This window comes from Zootoca vivipara, chromosome 3 (assembly GCF_965207765.1).
Source record: "Zootoca vivipara chromosome 3, rZooViv2.hap1.1, whole genome shotgun sequence".
NCBI classification, from domain to species: domain Eukaryota; kingdom Metazoa; phylum Chordata; class Lepidosauria; order Squamata; family Lacertidae; genus Zootoca; species Zootoca vivipara.
The window spans coordinates 77,144,583-77,162,595 of record NC_142586.1 but is presented as its reverse complement, the minus strand read 5'-3'; the positions used below and the strand labels follow the sequence as shown (position 1 = coordinate 77,162,595).

Here is an 18,013-nt window from a genome sequence, read left to right as displayed (position 1 = left end):
CATGCAATTTGTTCTATAAAAAACTTCTCTTTAATAAATGGATGGATTCAAGTTTATAATAGTTTGACATGTCAAAGTAACAAAAGTCAAATTCTCTGACTTTCATACAAATACTATGCATTACAGTAAACTTATCTTAAGTTACAAAAAGTGTGTCAGTGAAAATTCAGTATCTAACTGTCTAAAAGTGAAATTTCTCTTATCAATTGTGATTACAATTCTATTGCATGTTTTCAAAAGGAAACCCACTGCATTGTTATAATCAAACCATTATACAGCTTACTGATGCAAACTGACAAAATGTAGCATTTTATTTTTGGCTTCCTGAATAAAGAGTGACATTTTAATAAAAATGGCTTTAGTAAGACAGAACACCAAACAACAGTAATCTATTTTAAAGAAAAATAATCAAGTATTAGGAATTTGACAGATCAGAGAACCCTGAATGTATTTATTCTACCCGTTTGTTTTTGTTGGAAAACCCCCACAGATATCCAGTATTCTCTTAGCTGAGAATAGTGTTATAGTTTTTAAATGCACACTTTGGCCACTGGCAGACAGTGTACTCCCTGCTGAGTAGTAATGCTGGTGAAAGGTAACTTGAACTATTGCTTTGAGAACAGCCTTTGGCAGGGTTATTTGTTTTAAAGAATCAAGTGGAGACCGAGCATAGCACATGTGGTAAGATATAAGACTACCACCACTTCATAAGATGTACCAAATTCAAGGTTCAAATGGTAAGTTTGTTCATGGCGCTATGATCATTACTAAATGGCTTAACAGGGAACTCATATTCAAAATGAACCACCAAGTTATTTATTAAAAAATGACTGTACTTACTGTGTAGTGTATGTCTTTGCATTGCTTGCATGCTACCGATGTGTATGGAAGTATGTGTGTATCATATACAGTGCTGTGAATATGAGCAGAACAAAGGCCTTTTTTTGATAAAAATTTGACTGAGATTAATCTAGTTCCTAATGTTTGTCCAAACAACTATGACAAGCTACAGAATTACCAAAATCCAGCAATCAGATGTAGGCACAACTGCTTCATTAAGTCCTCACAAGGGCCTCAACATAGGTGATAATTCCTTAAGTGTCAATAAATATGTTTACCAAGTTGCCCTTTCCACTGAAATAAGTTGGGAGGTTTTCAAATGGAGGAATGCTGTGTGCATTTCAGCACATAGGCAGCTCTGGATCAGAGCTCATCTTGTTAACATTTGAGCTTCATTAAAAGCTTCAGATCCAAGATGGAAAATTCCATTTCCACTTCACCTGTAGTTCAAAGAAATCCTCTCGTCTATCCCATTGTCATTCTACTAAGAAATGCTTTATATAATTTGGCAATCGTGAGTAGATTGTCAATCATAAGGGTACAATTCTCAGAATCTCAATCAAAAAGTATAAATTAAAGAAGAAAGGGTAGGGTTAAACGTGGCGTAAAAAAAAACCTAGCAGAATGTGCTGGCTACTGACAAAACAAAAATGGTTAAAATGCAATCATAATGGCACTGTTAAAGATAATTTAGTTTCTTACTAAAAAGGCTGGTTAAAATATGGAACATGCTCATTATTTCACATTTTTGAGAATTATTATTGTTTGACTTTTAACAGGATAATGTTGCATACCTGAGTTTTGTTTACAACAAAGTCTCCCTCAAATGAGTGTATGTAAAAATATCTAATGCCCTTTTAATTGGAAACAATAGCATTTTTATACCTTCAGTGGGATTGTATTTGTAAAATAATATGCCAGAACATAATGTAAATTTATGAACAAATTAACTAGCCCTCTTTTCTTCAGGTTGTCCAATATGTGCAGCAACAAAATACCTCCCAATTTAGCTGACTCTGTCATCTACTCTGAAGAGTTTATTCAACAAACCCAGCAATGTAATACCACATATAAGAGTTATTTACATATTCTTCACCAGACCGTCGTTTGTACATAATTTTCAGTTGGCCTCTTCCCAGTTAAATGCAAGATCCTTAAGGCAGCATGTATAATAAAAATCTAAAACCTATTCCAATTTGCTATTAATTCTACTGTATCCTTCTCCCTGAAGAAGACATGCTAACATTGGGGAAAGATACCAAATAGAATGAATTCCTCTGTTACCTTGATGAATGCAATTTATCTTTGATAGTTGCTATTAGATTAACATAGTTAAGAAAACTGTGTCACTAAAAGAAACATCTGGGTAACTCACCTATAGCTGTCATTGGTTCTGTTGTGAGAAAGAAGTTGGAGAAAACCTTTGCATTCCCTGTAGTTGTTGAATGTTGCTGATGGAAAACTAAACACAGCACTTTCTATTTCTCTTCATGTTTCTATTAAGAGACTCTTCTCTTAAGCAGCAGCTTATATCTGGTTAAGTTAGCTGCAAAACTCACACTGCTAAAGTGAGTTCAGTCATGAACCAAATGTTACCATGTTATGTTATCTAATGTTAATATCTAATTGCATGATTCATCTGTATTCCCCCTTAGTTCTAGGTAATGTGAAACAGCAGTTATTTGATCTTAATTTGGGGGGGGGGGGCTGTTGATGTTCAGTATGACGTTTTGCATCTCTAAGTCAGACAAAAACATGAGGCAAAAAGGAGGCTGAAATCTGACACCAGAGAGAACACACTCAGCTTTGTAGTAAAATATTAATTCACTCAGCATGAGTGGATAAAAACTGACAGAGAAGTCAGTTTTAGGAACAGATATTCTCAGATACATACTAAGGTAACCTCCTTGGTTACTAGGACAGATTTCTTTGTATTGACAATTATGTACCCTGTTTACACATAGTATTCATCTTCCCCTGCTTCATTATCAGCAACAGTTGGAAGTGAAATATTTTGTCCTGCCCAATTCCAAGGTAGCAACAAACAAAGCTGGTCATTCATCCACTAAGGCTGATGAAGTCATGTAGGCCTAATTGAGCTGATTAAAATGTATCTTTCAATGGCAGGTGTCCCTGTGGGACTTGTAAACAGCAGCACACAATACTGTAAACAGTTAATTTCTGCTCAGTTAGTCCAGGCTTGCTGATTAGATGAAAATCAAGACAGCAGCTCCACCTTAAGTTCTTCCCATTTCCCCCATAAACATTTTACCCACTACGTATAAAATCCTGAGTGGAACACCATCATCTTGAGCTGGAGAATCAATTGCATACCAAAGACATTAAAATGGCCACTCTCTGAGGTTCTGTAATGAAGTCAGTTACTGACAAGGCTTCCAAAGGCTTCAGTGTAATGAAACCTTGGACTAAACCTATATTTTAGCATGATGTCCAGTTCTTGCCCCTGACGCTGACTTTGGCAAGGAAGCTGATGCTGCTGCATCTTCTGCTTCTTCCAGTTCTTCCTGAAGCTCTTGGCTTACACTTGACTGAAGAGCTGCAGGTGTAAGCCATTCTTTTGGTAGGCAACTTTGGAGAAAGGGGATACAGGAACTGAAATAGGCAAGGCGATTCACCCAACGAGGAATTTCTTTTCCACAGAGAATCTATATGAAATGCCACAAGTTATCCAGTGCTTTTTTTAGTACATTTCAATGATCTGTATTTCAAGTATAGAAACTGACTTGAAATGCCTGTCAGTTATAGTACAGTGAATATGAACCCTTCCTGATGTTACCTGTGAGATAGGCAAAACAAATACTAAATCTAATTCTGAGACAACTCAGTCCATTCTGAAAATAACAGTAAGCTGGGCATCAAAAACTCAACCTATTTTTGAATGACCTTTTTTACGCCAAACAGTGCAATCCTAGCCATGCCATTTCAGAAGTTCTATTTCAGTTCAATGGGGCTAACTCCCAGGTAAGTAAGATAAAGAGTAAGTGTATGACAAATCATTTAGTGACTCATTAATGCTGTTTCAAAAGTTCAAATTATCAAATGAAAATTACAATTATCAGTTTTCTGTATGAGTCATTTATATGTAAAGTATAGCTCTATAAAATGCAGTTTTGTACATTCTTTCCAATTATATGAATGGAAATAACTTGGGGGGAGTTAAGGTCTCCAATTGCTTTTGAGAAAGAATGGCTGGTTACTCTTACAAGGTCACTCTTCTTCCTAACTTGGCTAGCAGGGTTAAAAACCCACAGAGCGTCCTCTCTGGAGGTGGCAGTGAAAAGTGTTGCTGCTACCATTTTATTTCCAGCAAGTCCTTGATTGAAAACACATTAATATTACATATATAACCTATGTAGCCTACAAGTACTAAAGTGTTTATAAAAGTAATGGCAAGCATTTGCCCATGCTGAACAAATAATACTTGCCTCTGAAAAAGCTGAAGAAAAGTGATTGCAGTTTTTGTGCATTAAGTGATAGGCATTTCCTTTAAAGTCTTTTCCAAGTTCTTCTATAATTTTTTCTATATCCTCTTCCATGAAGTCAGTACTTCCAAGAACAACAGCTTCTCTAAAATAAAAGAGGGTGGAGGCAGTTGCAGAGAGAGAAAGTTGTTGCAAATCATACTGGATATGTTTTAATTCCCCATTTGCTTTTGACAGCATGCACACACCTCCAAAAATTATCATGTTAAAAATAGAACTTCACTGCTTTTGTCCTCTGGTTGTTTTTGAACGTCATGCCACAAGGCCTCGCTACTTTTACACTACCACTTCCTTGCTCTTATCCAATAGATGTCTCTGTAAATCCAGATTTGTGTACATACAAATGTATAATCAATCATTTATTATGCGGTCACAGGCCCATTAAAATTATTTAGTGCTTTATACTGTATATCACTTTTTATTACTATATATATCATCTTTTCCTCTAAGGAGCTCAAGGTGGTGTACATGGTTCTCCTCATTCTACAACCCTGTGAGGTAGGTTAGGCTGAGAGATGGTGACTGGCCCAAAGTGAGAATTCGAATCCCAGTCTCCCAGGCCATAGTCCAACACTCTAATCATTACATTAAGTTTTGTATCTCATGTTAAGAGGCAGTGGGTAGATACTTTTTGGTTGCTCAAAACATACTACCGTATTCAAAATTAGCAGGTTGTAGTCAACAGGCGTCTGAATCTAAATCACCCAAACATATTTTGGGTTACACCAATAAATGAAAAAACTTCTTACTTGAATTTAAATGTTTCTCCCAAGTCAGATGCATTTCCTGGAGAAATTTCAAATATCCCAGAAAAAGGGTATGGATGGCCACCATAAGCAAATTCTGAAATACAAAATCAGGATTTTATGCACAAACTCATTGTACGTAGGACTTTCACTTCTGGTGATGTTATAGACATGATTTGATCAGCTGTAGGTTAAAACTGAAGTACTGCTACAAAGTAGTTTATATGTACAAATGTCAGTGTTTTATACATTTATATAAAAGTTTACGTTACATTTGGAGAACACTGATTTAAATTCCCATAACAATTACGCTGAGGCCAGTATATGCAGAAACCATGGGAGAGGAACCCTCCAGATGCTGCTGGATTTGATCACTGGCTATGCTGCCTGAGGCTGATGGAAGTTTGAGTTCAGCAACATCTGCAGAGCCACAGGGTCCCCAATACTGATCTACACCATGAACGAACCGTTAGAATATTTGTTGCAGAAATAAGATGGTGAAATGTAGGGAGTGAGACACTGCTATTTTCCTCCCCACTCCCCCCACCCCACCCCATGTCCTATGTACATTAGCCGCTTCTTCGCACCAATGTGAGATTAAAGTGTGATACATACCTCTGCCATATATCTCTATTCCTGAATGGAATACTCCAATTCCAAGAGAGGAAGTGTATTCATTCATCCAGTACTAAAAAGGAAAATAGGAAACTTAACTGACTGTGATTACAGTTTTCTTATTCACGAGGTCAGCCCTGCACATGGAAAGAGGGGAGAGATTTTTTGCAGATTCCATAATGAATTTGCAGATTCCTCTTGCAGTCTCTTGTGTTCACTTAAAATTTGCTCTGGAGAGCTGGAGCAGAATTAAAGATGCTGCATGAGGCTACAGTGGTGAGGCTGAATTGGCAAAAAATACCTACCCCTGCCCCTTTAATGAGTGGGAGCCTCAACAGGACCACAGCTCTGAACTGAAAGAACCTTCAGGGTACAAAAGGGCAGCACTGGATTGCATTTGACAGAAAACTATTTATTTATTTATATTATATTTATATCCCACTTTCCTTCACAATAAGGGGTGTGGGTGTGGGTGGCGCTGTGGGTTAAACCACAGAGCCTAGGGCTTGCCGATCATATTTAAAGGCTCAAATAATTAAACAAATGAGAAAAAAAGAGAAACAAACCATGAAAGGAGGTATGCAGTTAGATATGATAACCAAAATTGTAACATAGCAGTGGCTGAGAAGTAAAAGGGGAGGGGAAGGGATAGGTGGGAGGGATAAGGGAAAAAAAACATATATCGGGGATTTAAGTATATTGAAATAATCACAAATGTTTTATTTACATCTATGTTTTATTTCTGTAATCTGTAAAAAAAAATCAAGAAAGCTTTGTTTTGTTTTAAAATAAAAGGTTGGCAGTTCGAATCCCCGCGATGGGGTGAGCTCCCGTTGTTCGGTCCCAGCTCCTGCCAACCTAGCAGTTTGAAAGTATGTCAAAGTGCAATTAGATAGTTACCGCTACAGCGGGAAGATAAATGGCAGAAGTGGCTTTGTCATGCTGGCCACATGACCTGGAAGCTGTATGCCAGCTCCCTCGGCCAATAATGCGAGATGAGCGCCGCAACCCCAGAGTTGGTCACGACTGGACCTAATGGTCAGGGGTCCCTTTACCTTTACCTTCCTTCACAGAACCCAAGTTGCTGAATATGTGATTTCCAAGCAGCCTCCCATCAAGGCACTGATAAGAACTGGACCTACAGTACTTAGGTTCAGCAAGATGATGGCTTCATGCACCACTGGAAATATCAGTTAATAGCAGAGTTGGACCATTAAATATTAAGTTCATTTCTGGTTCAGCTCAGTGGCAATGCTTAGCTGTTTGATTAAACCTTTACATCTATAAATGTTTGTCTCTTTGTTAACATTGCTACACAAAATGCAGGAGACTGGACAGACAAAAACAGGAAGGGGATCCTGTCTCGGCAGTACTGCAAGGTGTCAAAACTGTGTTAAGAAGCCTCTCCTTAAAAATACCTGTGATTGATAAATAACACTGACATAATGCATGTGTTTGTTTGCAAGGTTGCAGAACACATACTGAACAATAAAACAATAAGAAGTACAACTGTAATCCGTTCTGAAAAACCCATGGAATTTGTGCTCCACTGTATCTGCAGCCAATCTATTAGAAGAATTATAAGAACTTCACTGAGAGGGGATTACGTTTCTCCCTGCCCCGGCAAGGTGATTACAAATAATTACTTTCTGTACCTGGAATCGAAAGCTTAGCCATGTTGATGGTATGGACCAAAACTAAGTCCCTGAAAAGATGTCTTTAAATGTATGAAGATTGCAAAACTGAGTGCCAGGCAGCAAATATAAAGTACAATTGAGACTAGAAGAAACCCAGCTGTATGGGAAATGCAGGGGCAGCAGGGAAATGTGAATAGAAATGCACCCCACAGCTCTTCTTCAGAGTCCAGAGCTTCTGCAAATGCCACCACCCTTGCATTAGTCCTGTTATGTCTAGTAGTTCCCTCAGACTATCCCACAAACAAGGAAAATTATGTCCTCTGCCATGGACTTAATTTGAAAAGGGGAACTATTTGTGGTAATAAAGTGCTCACAGAAAAAATGGTCACCAGGTGGGATCATGCCAGATGTCTGGCCCCACTGCTTCTTTTGGAATACTTGTAATTAAGAGCACATTAAGAGAAGTCATATAATGGGTGGAGAAAGGGGATACGGGAACTGAAATAGGCAAGGCGTTTCACCCAACGAGGAATTTCTTTTCCTGGATGCTTCTAAACGTCTCACAGCAATGCCAGAAGCAAGTGCACAAACCTGACACTCATATGAAACTGCCGATAATACTAAACCACAATTTATGTTCGAAAAAGGTCAAAATAGGCAATCAGATGAAATTTTCTCGGTTGCATTGTTGGTGGGTTCTGCTTGCACTGCAACTGTCCCCCCAACCACTAGATCAGGAAGCTTCACTGCCTGTCTTGGAAATGGCACAGAGTGCCTGCTTAAATAACTTGGGTATATCCTTTTAAATAGTTTTTTGGATGTGCCCTCTTGGTTAGCTACTCTTCCTTTCTGGAAAATTTGATTTTTATCAGTGGTATTAGTTTAAATCCAGCTTGAGTTGAATATAAAATAAATGTTAAAAAGGTTGAACAAGGGATAGAAAAAACTGGTATGTTTTGAGCATATTAGACACAATAGATTGCATTAGGTGATCTTTGAAAACTTTCCTAAACCAGTCATACTACAAACTGAAAAATAAGCAAGTTAATAGATGTGTGCCTTTTTTTGTTTGCTACAAAGCAATACACCCTCGCTCTAGCTTTGTAAGTCTCCCCATAATCAGTCAATATGTCACAGCTGTACCCAAAGGTAATTTACTTGGGAGGTTCTGCTGATCCAGGATACACTGTTCAAAGTTAGGGAATACATTAGGTGTTAGTTTACACTCTGGGGACTTTTACATATTGGGACTTTTACAGAGCATTTTCTTCATGCAGTACAGTAATATGTACAGTACAGTAATAGCTTTAGGATTCTCAGTTTGCATATACATTTAACTACTTACAGGTTAATAAAAAATAGTGGAATTGTAATTTGCCAACAACAAGGGATCAGAGCACTTCTTGCCTTAGTCCCCCCAAACGCCATGCACTGAAAGTTATACCTCACATAATGAATTTCACAAAACACCTCTCTGTCCACCATCCGGCTAGGCTAGTTCCTTTCTGGGGCTAATCCACAAGGCTGCACTATTACCTAATCATAGATTATTGTCAAGATTAAGATTGAGACACAAAGAGAATTTAGATGTCCATAACATCTAATTTCTTGTTAACTAGGCAAATGTTGCGTTATAGAAGGCAATTAAGTCAATTTATAATCATACAAACAGGAAGAAAAATGGATGGAATTAAGCAAAATACAACAGGAAAAGATTACAAGAGCAGCAAGGTTTTCTTGCTTCTGGGAGCTAATTCCCATTGTTTTTGAACACACAAACAAAAAAATAATGTGCATTCTGTAACATGGAAGCAACAATGGCAGTGAAGTTGTTCATTCTGATAGCATGCTCAGGGAAGTAGACAGCTTCTGGAAGAAGGCACAAAAATTCAATATATACATCACTACTACATTTAGGTCACAATTACTCTGAAAAATGAAAAAATAATAGATTTGCAAGGCTCCCACAGGAAGATGGGTTTTTTTTAACCCACCCTTTTGCATTCCAAGTCTGGTGCAACAAGTGTGTATCCATGTGTGTCATGCAGAAGACAACACAGTACCAGAGGATGGAACAGGAGAGAAGCTGAACTCAGCAGCAGTTTAAGAAGGTAAAGAGGAAATATTTTGGTAGCAATACACAAACCTCCTAAACCAGTGGGAGGGATAAAAAGCAATAGGATCAGGGGTGCCAACTTGAATAGAATATTTCAGGGGTGGGCAGTTAAGCCATGCCCTGCATAATCAATCATATTTCACAGTGCATGCACACCATTTGAATGGCAATGCCCATTAACTTGAGCAGCCACAGCCCCCTCAAATATTTTATTTTATGGGGGGGGAGTCCTCTCAGCCTCTAGGAGTTGGCACCCACAAATGAGATTAAGCAAAGGGGGAGGAAATTGTATTTGTTTATTAATTACAACATTTCACTCTTAAAAGGAATGCAGGGGTTCCTTCCTTTCATCCTCAAAAGAGGATAAGTTAGTTCTGTAGTCACCAATGTGATGCCGATGGGCACCATGGCATCCTCAGATACCTCTCCAGCTGCTGCCAAGACTCCGTCCCAATGTTTTGTTTTAAAAAATCAGGGTTTGGGGCTTCTTTGGTTGTAGGGGCTGCTTCTTTGAGTGCAACTAATGTGCTTTTCATGTCTGTGTTTTATTTGTTTGGGGGGTGTTTAGGTGTTCTAGCTATTTTTATTCTGTGAATTTATTTGTGTGTGTGTGGTGCCCATAACAGTTTCTTAGATTTGCATATGTTCCCTTAGGCCCAAAAATGTTGGCGATTCCTGGGATAGCTGGAGAGATAGCAAACTTCCACAAGGTAAACTAGAAAACGTAACAGCCCTGCAAAATCAGACCCCCCAAGGCCCATCTGATCCTGCATTTTGTTATGTCCTTGGGAAGCCCACAAACAAGGACATGAGCACAATAACACTCCTTGCTTGTGATCCCCAGCAACTGATATTTCGAGTTGCACTGCCTCTAACCCTGGAGGTAAAAAAGCCATGACTAGCAATCTTAATCTCCATGAATTTATCTAACCCCTTCGTGATAGCCTGGGTTATAGCCTGCACTGGGAGAAGGGAAAGTGGCAAGCAGACCAGTCAAACCACTAAATTGGTTGCCTCCACTAAATAGCCCTTTAACCTTATGAACTTTAACCTTATGAACTTTAACTAGTTCAATCATTTCCTAATACTGGTAGGAGTGACATGGCACTTAAGCATGTAGCGAGTAGCAAGACCTCAAACTGATTCCCCCCCTACAGCAACTATGCTTAAAGATTTAGTAATACAAGTTGAACAGTTTTCATTAAAACTAAGGGTGGAATTCAACATTACGCTATTATGATTGCTCCATCAGTACAATCCCCATTGTGCCAGCAGGACTCGTTGTGCTGCCTCCTGCTAGCACAAGCTGAATCCAGTCCTAACTTTACAATTTAAGTACGTAACTACATATCAGAGCTAACAAACAAACAGCAGGAACAAATGCACCCAGCCCTTTGTCTTCTGGATTGTTTCCCTATCCAAGCCAATACTTATCAACTTGCACCCTCTGTTCAGCTTCTGAGTCTCATTTGGTCTTCTCCTGGCTTCTGCTGCAGTGCCCTTCTGTGCACTTTAGCACTTCTCAGTGTTCCAGCTCACTTTAAATCTTCTAGCCCTAGCTATTTTACTTCAGCTCATAGGCGTAGCCAGGATTTTTGTTAGGGGGCACAGGACTTAGCTTGGGGAGAACAGGACTTTTGAGGGGGGCAGAACAGATGTGATCAGTCAGTTAGTTACAGTAAGTATTTCTATTGTTTTACTTGATGGGGCAACCCATGCTTCAGCTGCTTATTAGCCAAAGTATAAAACATTAGGACAAGGTGAATAGCATGTCAATAGACTGCCATTCTGGCTAAACTAATGTATCTGAACTTAAACAATAAGGAAAATTTACTCATTGAGCTGTAGAAATTGTCGCTAATAAAAACATCCACTCATTCAAAAAACTTTGACAACTAGATTCACTGCACAACAGATTACATTAGTGACACAAAATAGGACAATATTATTTAAGTGTATCCAAGCATTTAAGAACAGTGGGGACTTATGCTTAGAAGCTAAGCAGGTGTTTCCCACCTTCTTGCATTTTTATGTGCAAAGAAATTACCACATCTTGCTCTATTTTCAACTGTTTTGCAACAACATCAAAGTTTTCCTATCTACATTTTTTCAAGTTATTTTTAAAAATACACTTATATCCCATCATTCTTGCAAGCAGCTCAAGGGAGCATACATATTTCTCTGCAATCCCTCTTTTATCTCCACAACGATCACGTGAGGTTGTTTAGGCAGAGAGATAGTGAATGGCCTTCATGGCTGGGTGAGCATTTGAACCTAGGTCTCCTCACTTTGGTTCTGACATTCAATTCACTCAATTCACACTGGCTTCCTGCAATTCTTAAGAAGCTGTTGTGCAATGCTGAAGAAGTTAGATAAACTAGATAGGAATGGTGTGTGTCATTTATGAGCTGGCAAAGTAAAAGATTGCAACACTTTAGCCAAAAGCAACAGAGAGTTAAATATCTCCAATGTTTTCCCCACATGATAAACCAGTACAGTAATATAATTTAGACTTTAAGGCCACGTGACTACACGAGTGCTAACCTGTTTGAAAAGATATTATGTTTCTACTTGTGTCCAGGTCTTGTCATTTGATCTTTTAAGTACTCACCCCCTGCAACCCACTTAGGTTCTTTGTACATGCAAAGATAGTGAAGGCTCTACAGTAGTCCTCAAGGCAATTCAGAGTGTAAGAACTTGAGGATTGTGTTCTGGCCAACTTTGGTAGATCCTTATTAAAACACTACCATTCTTTCTTTGTAGGCATGGCATTACAAAGATCAACTCAAAGTACCAAAGATGGAGATGGGCATGAATCCAACACCCAAGGAGAGGCAACTGAAAATTCACACACCTGTTGCGATAACTTTGGAACCCTTAATAATTCCCTCGCTTCCGAATTGTTATTGTACCTTTCCAGGGCAAGAAGGGGATAATGAAAGGAGCATCAGCGGAGTTAAACCAGCATCCTGCAGTTGCAGCATTGTATGGAAGGAGGGAGAGGGGAAGAAACGTGAGCGCCGAGGAGCCGCAGAAGGACACTCCCGTGGCGTTTGGGAAAGGAAGGAGCTATGGAGGCAGAGCAAGAGCAGCCCAGCGCGAAAGATGAGAGAGCCCGGGAAATGTGAGAGGGTTGAACCTGGCGGGGAGTGGAGTTGCGTGGACAAACGCAGGCAGGCCCCCGACGGCCGGCTCCGTCGCCCACTCACCATGTCGTAGACGTTGAGGATCACCAGCTGGTTCGCCATTCTCCCCTCGCGCGACTCCAGGCAGGGGTCCCTCTCAGGCCTCGGGCGGCGGCCTCAGGGCGCTCTCGGGAGGCCCCCCGGGCGGCCGCCGCCTCCTCGTCCGGCCTCTGGCTGAGGGGCGCGACGGAGCCGCCGGTAGCATGGAGCCGCCTCCGCTGCGGGGAAGAGGGGAGCCGGGGCCGCGTCCCCACGAAGTCTCCTCGCCCCGGCAGACGCGAGCTGAAAGCCGCCACCGGCACCCGGGTGGGGCTCAGAACAGCTCCGCCTCTCTTGTTTGTCTCCGGGCTGCTCCCGCCGCCGCTGCCCGCCCCTACGGGCCGCGGGGGACGCGCGAAAGTGACCTTCCCTGAGGAGCGGCTGTTGCGCCACCCGCGCGCCCCCTCCTCCCCCCTCGGCCAACAGCTTTCGCGAAGGAGCCCTTCCAGCTTGCCCACATCTTCAGCACCGGGGAGGTGAGGCGCCCAAACTACAACCCCCAGCATGCAGCGCGCGAGGAGGCATGTTTCCGGGCAGGCCGCGCAGCCCAAAGGGAAGAAGCGGGAGTCCTTTCCCCAGTTCTGCCTTCTTCTGGCAGCTGGAATGCGAGAGGGTTCCTCGACCAACGGCCTTCCGAATCTCCGCGCGAAAGTTCGCCTCGCGTGACCCAAAGCGGGGGATGCGGGGGCAGCTGGCCGAGCGCCCTCGCTGCCGCCAGGGAGACGGTATGTGAAGGAGCCGCCGCCGCCGCCGCTCAGAAGCCCAGGAGGAGAGGCGGGGTGAGCAGCTGGCCAGCCAGCTCAGAACGGGGCGCACGCAGGATTCGAGCCCTTTTGCTTCTTTGTGGCCTCGTGCGCCCGCTGGATTAGGGAGGAGGAGGAGTGTGCAGCGCCCGATCCCATCTGGAAGCCCCTTTGCAGTGCTTCTGCTAGGAAGGGAGGCAAGCAGGAGAAAAGGAGGAGGGCAACTGGCTGGCCGATAGCAGCAGCAGCAGCAAGGCGACGAGGGAAGGAACTGCCCGAAAGAGCCCAACGATGCAATCCCAACAGTGCCTACTCAGAATTAAGTTACTCTTGAATCTGGTGGGTCTTACTCCCGGGTCAGCGGGGGTTCAAGTGGCCCGCCCCACTTCCTCCGCTTCAGATACACCCTGCAAACCCACTTGCACTCTGACCATTCCTCTTCCCCTCGCCTCGCAAGCGGCACTTAACACCATCAATCGCTAGCCTCCTCTCCTTCATGTGCAAAAGGAAGTTCTTTTTACGGTATAACAAATCGCAGACTCCCGTTATGTGATTCATAACAAATCACAGACTCCCCGTTACCTGGGGAAACTCGGTTTAAGCAAAGGAATTGGCAAACCAGGCTATCAAACGACAGTCCCAAGTTTGTAGTAGTAGTAGTAATAATAATAATAATAATAATTTATACCCCACCATCTGGCTGGGTTTCCCCAGCCACTCTGGGCGGCTTCCAACAGAAGTATTAAAATACAATAATCTAATAAACATTAGTTACAGGTAGGTAGCCGTGTTGGTCTGAGTCGAAGCAAAATAAAAAAATTCCTTCAGTAGCACCTTAAAGACCAACTAAGTTTATATTTTGGTATGAATATATATACCAAAATATAAACTTAGTCGGTCTTTAAGGTGCTACTGAAGGAATTTTTTTATTTTGCTAATAAACATTAAAAGCTTCCCTAAACAGGGCTGCCTTCAGATGTCCTCTAAAAGTCTGGTAGTTGTTTCTCTCTTTGACATCTGGTGGGAGGGTGTTCCACAGGGCGGGAGCCACTATCGAGAAGGCCCTCTGCCTGGTTCTGTAACTTGGCTTCTTGCAGCGAGGGAACCGCCAGAAGGCCCTCAGCACGGGACCTCAGTGTCCGGGCAGAACGATGGGGGTGGAGACGCTCCTTCAGGTATACCGGACCGAGGCTGTTTAGGGCTTTAAAGGTCAGCACCAACTTTGAATTGTGCTCGGAAACGTACTGGGAGCCAATGTAGGTCTTTCAAGACCGTTGGCGAGAACTGTGATTTCTTCCAAAGTGAAAGCAGCAGCTCGCTCTTCTCATCTACAAAGAACAGAAGTAGGGAAAGCACATGACGCTGACAGTTGCTATGCCTAATTCACAGTCAGTTTCGCCATAATGAGATTATAATTTGAACAGGACTATAAATTAATTACAGTAGCATTGTTTTAAACCTATGAACAAATTGATGGTGATCACCACATCCATGTTATCTGCATAAGGATACAGTTAACATTCCAGGTGTGAAATATGGCTATGGTCGTGTTCTGCTTCCTGTTACTTTTTCATTCTCTGTGCGCACAAGCTGTAATTACCATGAGAAAGGTCTGCTGTCCCCTGGCATGACACTCCTCTGACATCCCCTTCCCAATTGCTTAGTTAGTCTCCTAGTACCATCCTTTGCTCCCACACTGCCCAGCAGCCTTTTGTAAGTGCTGCCCAATTATGTCCCCAAATTACCATTGTAGCAACCAACACTACCTCATGATCTCTCTGTATCAACCAATGGTGGCACAGAAACAGAGCACCTGATTGCTGTACTGTACTTGAGTGAACAGGCTGCTCAATCCCACAGGTTGAAGTGAGAATATATTTCCCAGGATGACCCACAGCCATTTCACAGCACCTTGGAAAACATAATTCCATATACGTGTGTGTGTGTGTGCGTGCTAATAATAATAATAATAATAATAATTTATTTACCTATACCCCACCCATCTGGCTGGGTTTTCCCAGCTACTCTGGGCGGCTTCCAGAAGGATATTAAAATACAATAATCTATTAAACCTTAAAAGCTTCCCTAAACAGGGCTGCCTTCAGAGGCAAATATGCAAATAAAGGGATGGGGCCATAAGAATCATAAGTAAACCTTGTAGCAGCCCTTTGGTGCCCCATCTCCTTTCCTGTTTTGTACATAGCATTTGGGACCCAAAGAAAAGACAGTCTAGTTTCAAAATCTAGGCCAAAAGACCAATGAACTGTACAAGAATGCTGCATTTCTCGCACTCTTTTTTTTCATTTTCGGTAAATTACTTTCAATGGATTGTTGCACTGATCATTACTAGGTTCCCTTTCAGCTCCCAATTTGATATTGATTTGAAGCTTGCAATGTGCTATTTTCAGATGTTTTTTTAAACAGTTATCAAATTCAATTCAGAAGAATGTCAAAAGTGACGTGGGGGAGAGTTTATTTAATGGTGGTGAATTCTTGTTTAAGATACAGTTTATCATTCTGAGAATTTTAGTGTAAGGAACAACAAACTGCTTTATAAAATAAATAAATAAATAAATAAATATTAAACTAGGGAGAAATGGTTGCCCTCCAGATGTTGTTGCACCACAGCTCCCATAATCCCTAACCTTTGGTCATGTTAGTTGGGGACTGCAGCTCAATGATAGAACATATATTTTGTGTGGAGAAGGTCCCAGGTTCAATCCACAGCATTTCAAGGTATGGTTGGGAAAGACCCCTGTTTGAAACCCTGCAGAACAGCTGCCAGTCAGTGTAGACAGTACTAAGCTGGTTGGACCAATGATCTGGCTTGGTATAAAGCACCTTCCTATGGAGCTGTCAGGAGTTCAGTTACACTTGGGGGGGACACAAACACTAAATGGTCCATCATGTTAAACCACATATTGCCATACCTAGTGTTTATTAAATGATATATCAAGGACCAATGGGGAACTTCAGTGCCACAGCTTGCCCAGTGTCTCTTCCCTCCCCCTGCCCCTGATTGTGCCATTGACTTCTGTTTGGACTGAAACCCACACCAACAGCTCCCCATATGCTAGGTAAAGGTGGCTGGGAGACAAAGAAGTTAAGAGCGGGAGGGAATGTGGTGTCCCTCATCTGAGGGCAGGGGAAAGATGCTGAAAGAAATGAGAAAGAGATACAGAGTTAATTTTTTTTAAAGAATAACAAAGTGGTAATAGAAAAGTTGTTATAGAGGGAAGAAGTCAATGCTAAAGAAACAGGGAGGAGGGTTGAAACAAACAGGCAGTTCGGAGAATAAGGCACAAGTATGACAAGGGATAAAAATGCTTGGGGAAACAAGAGGGAGAGGAGGAACTATAAAGCAAAATCTTTCTCTACTCCAAATTAGCAAATTTCTGGCTAAAATGGAGAGGCTGAGTTTCAACAGCCTTCACAGCCAATGTGCTGTTGGCATGAATGAAACTGAGCTATGAAACTCCTTGTTACAAGAAAATTGCTGAAGTAAAAAACTTGAGAAATTTCAAAGAAGAATCAGAAGAAAATGATGTTAGTAATTGCTAGCGGATTACACCAAAGTCTGCCTCCCTCTGCTACAATTTTGTGACTGGTGGGTCTCAGTAATTTTAAGCTATATCAAATTGGAATGGAAGGTAGAGAGTTTGAGAACACGTTTATTGCTTGCTATAAATATTTGTTCACACACATTTTTCCTAACACCCAAGCCTGTCACTTATCTACCACCATTATGAATTGTACTATGAACAGTGCTAAGGATTAGTGTCTCATATTGAACATTCACTTACTGTGAAAAAGACTCTATAAATTGAAAGTAGAGACAGTATATGTACTTTCCATTGTCTATTTGTTTATTTTGCAGCACAAGAAAATCTTCAATAAAAATGAAATAAAAAAAACAACCAGTGGTAATAATTCAGTTCTTGAGTATCCAGAGGTCATTGTTAACATCACAGAACCATTCCTGAATAAATATTTTATTTTACTGTTAAAAAATTATTACACAGAAGGAATGAAGCAATTTGGGATTGGGATTTTGAAAAATATAAGATTTTCAGCTTTTTAGAGTTTTAGAGAATGGTAGAAAATTGTGTTTAAAAGTATACTTGTATTAATCTTAGTTTGAAACATTACGTTTGCTTAAAACATTACAGCATTTGTTTAAAACATTACATTATAGTATGTTCACATGCAGTTTAATAAATAAAGGTAATAATTTGTAACTGGATTAGTCATATTTCTTTCCGTCCTCTGAAGAAACATCTGAAGAAATATCTGAATGAAATGATGCCATTGGGTCCGCAAAATGGAGTTCCCGAAATAATTTCACATACCGATAGTAGCTGAAGGCAAGGACTCCCCAAAAGAAAATAACTATCAGACAAGCCCAACCGGCAATCTTAAGCATGTTTAGGCTAAAATACAAAAAAAAGGAACATAAGTGTGTGTGTGTGTTCATTCAATGAGCAGCTGGATCCTTATAATAATAATAATAAAGGTAAAGGGACGCCTGACCGTTAGGTCCAGTCGCGGACGACTCTGGGGTTGCAGCGCTCATCTCGCTTTATTGGCTG

General features: G+C 41.1%; 2 protein-coding genes across 2 annotated transcripts in view; both read right to left on the bottom strand.

The window, feature by feature from the left end:
- Positions 1-7: 7 nt before the first annotated feature.
- DESI2 (desumoylating isopeptidase 2) lies at positions 8-13,286 on the bottom strand. The gene is made up of 5 exons (XM_035108343.3): positions 12,667-13,286; positions 5,705-5,777; positions 5,093-5,186; positions 4,287-4,428; positions 8-3,506 (listed from the first exon to the last, which is right to left on the bottom strand). Exons 1-5 carry the CDS (start codon positions 12,703-12,705, stop codon positions 3,273-3,275), a joined length of 582 nt encoding a protein of 193 aa, XP_034964234.1. The 5' UTR covers positions 12,706-13,286; the 3' UTR covers positions 8-3,272.
- Positions 13,287-17,268: 3,982 nt separating this feature from the next.
- Positions 17,269-18,013, bottom strand: part of CATSPERE (catsper channel auxiliary subunit epsilon) — a 62,955-nt gene continuing 62,210 nt past the window's right edge. Inside the window, exon 22 of the mRNA XM_088666489.1 lies at positions 17,269-17,854. Coding sequence (XP_088522615.1) covers positions 17,668-17,854 — 187 coding nt within the window. The 3' untranslated portion in view covers positions 17,269-17,667. The remainder of the gene's footprint in view (positions 17,855-18,013) is intronic.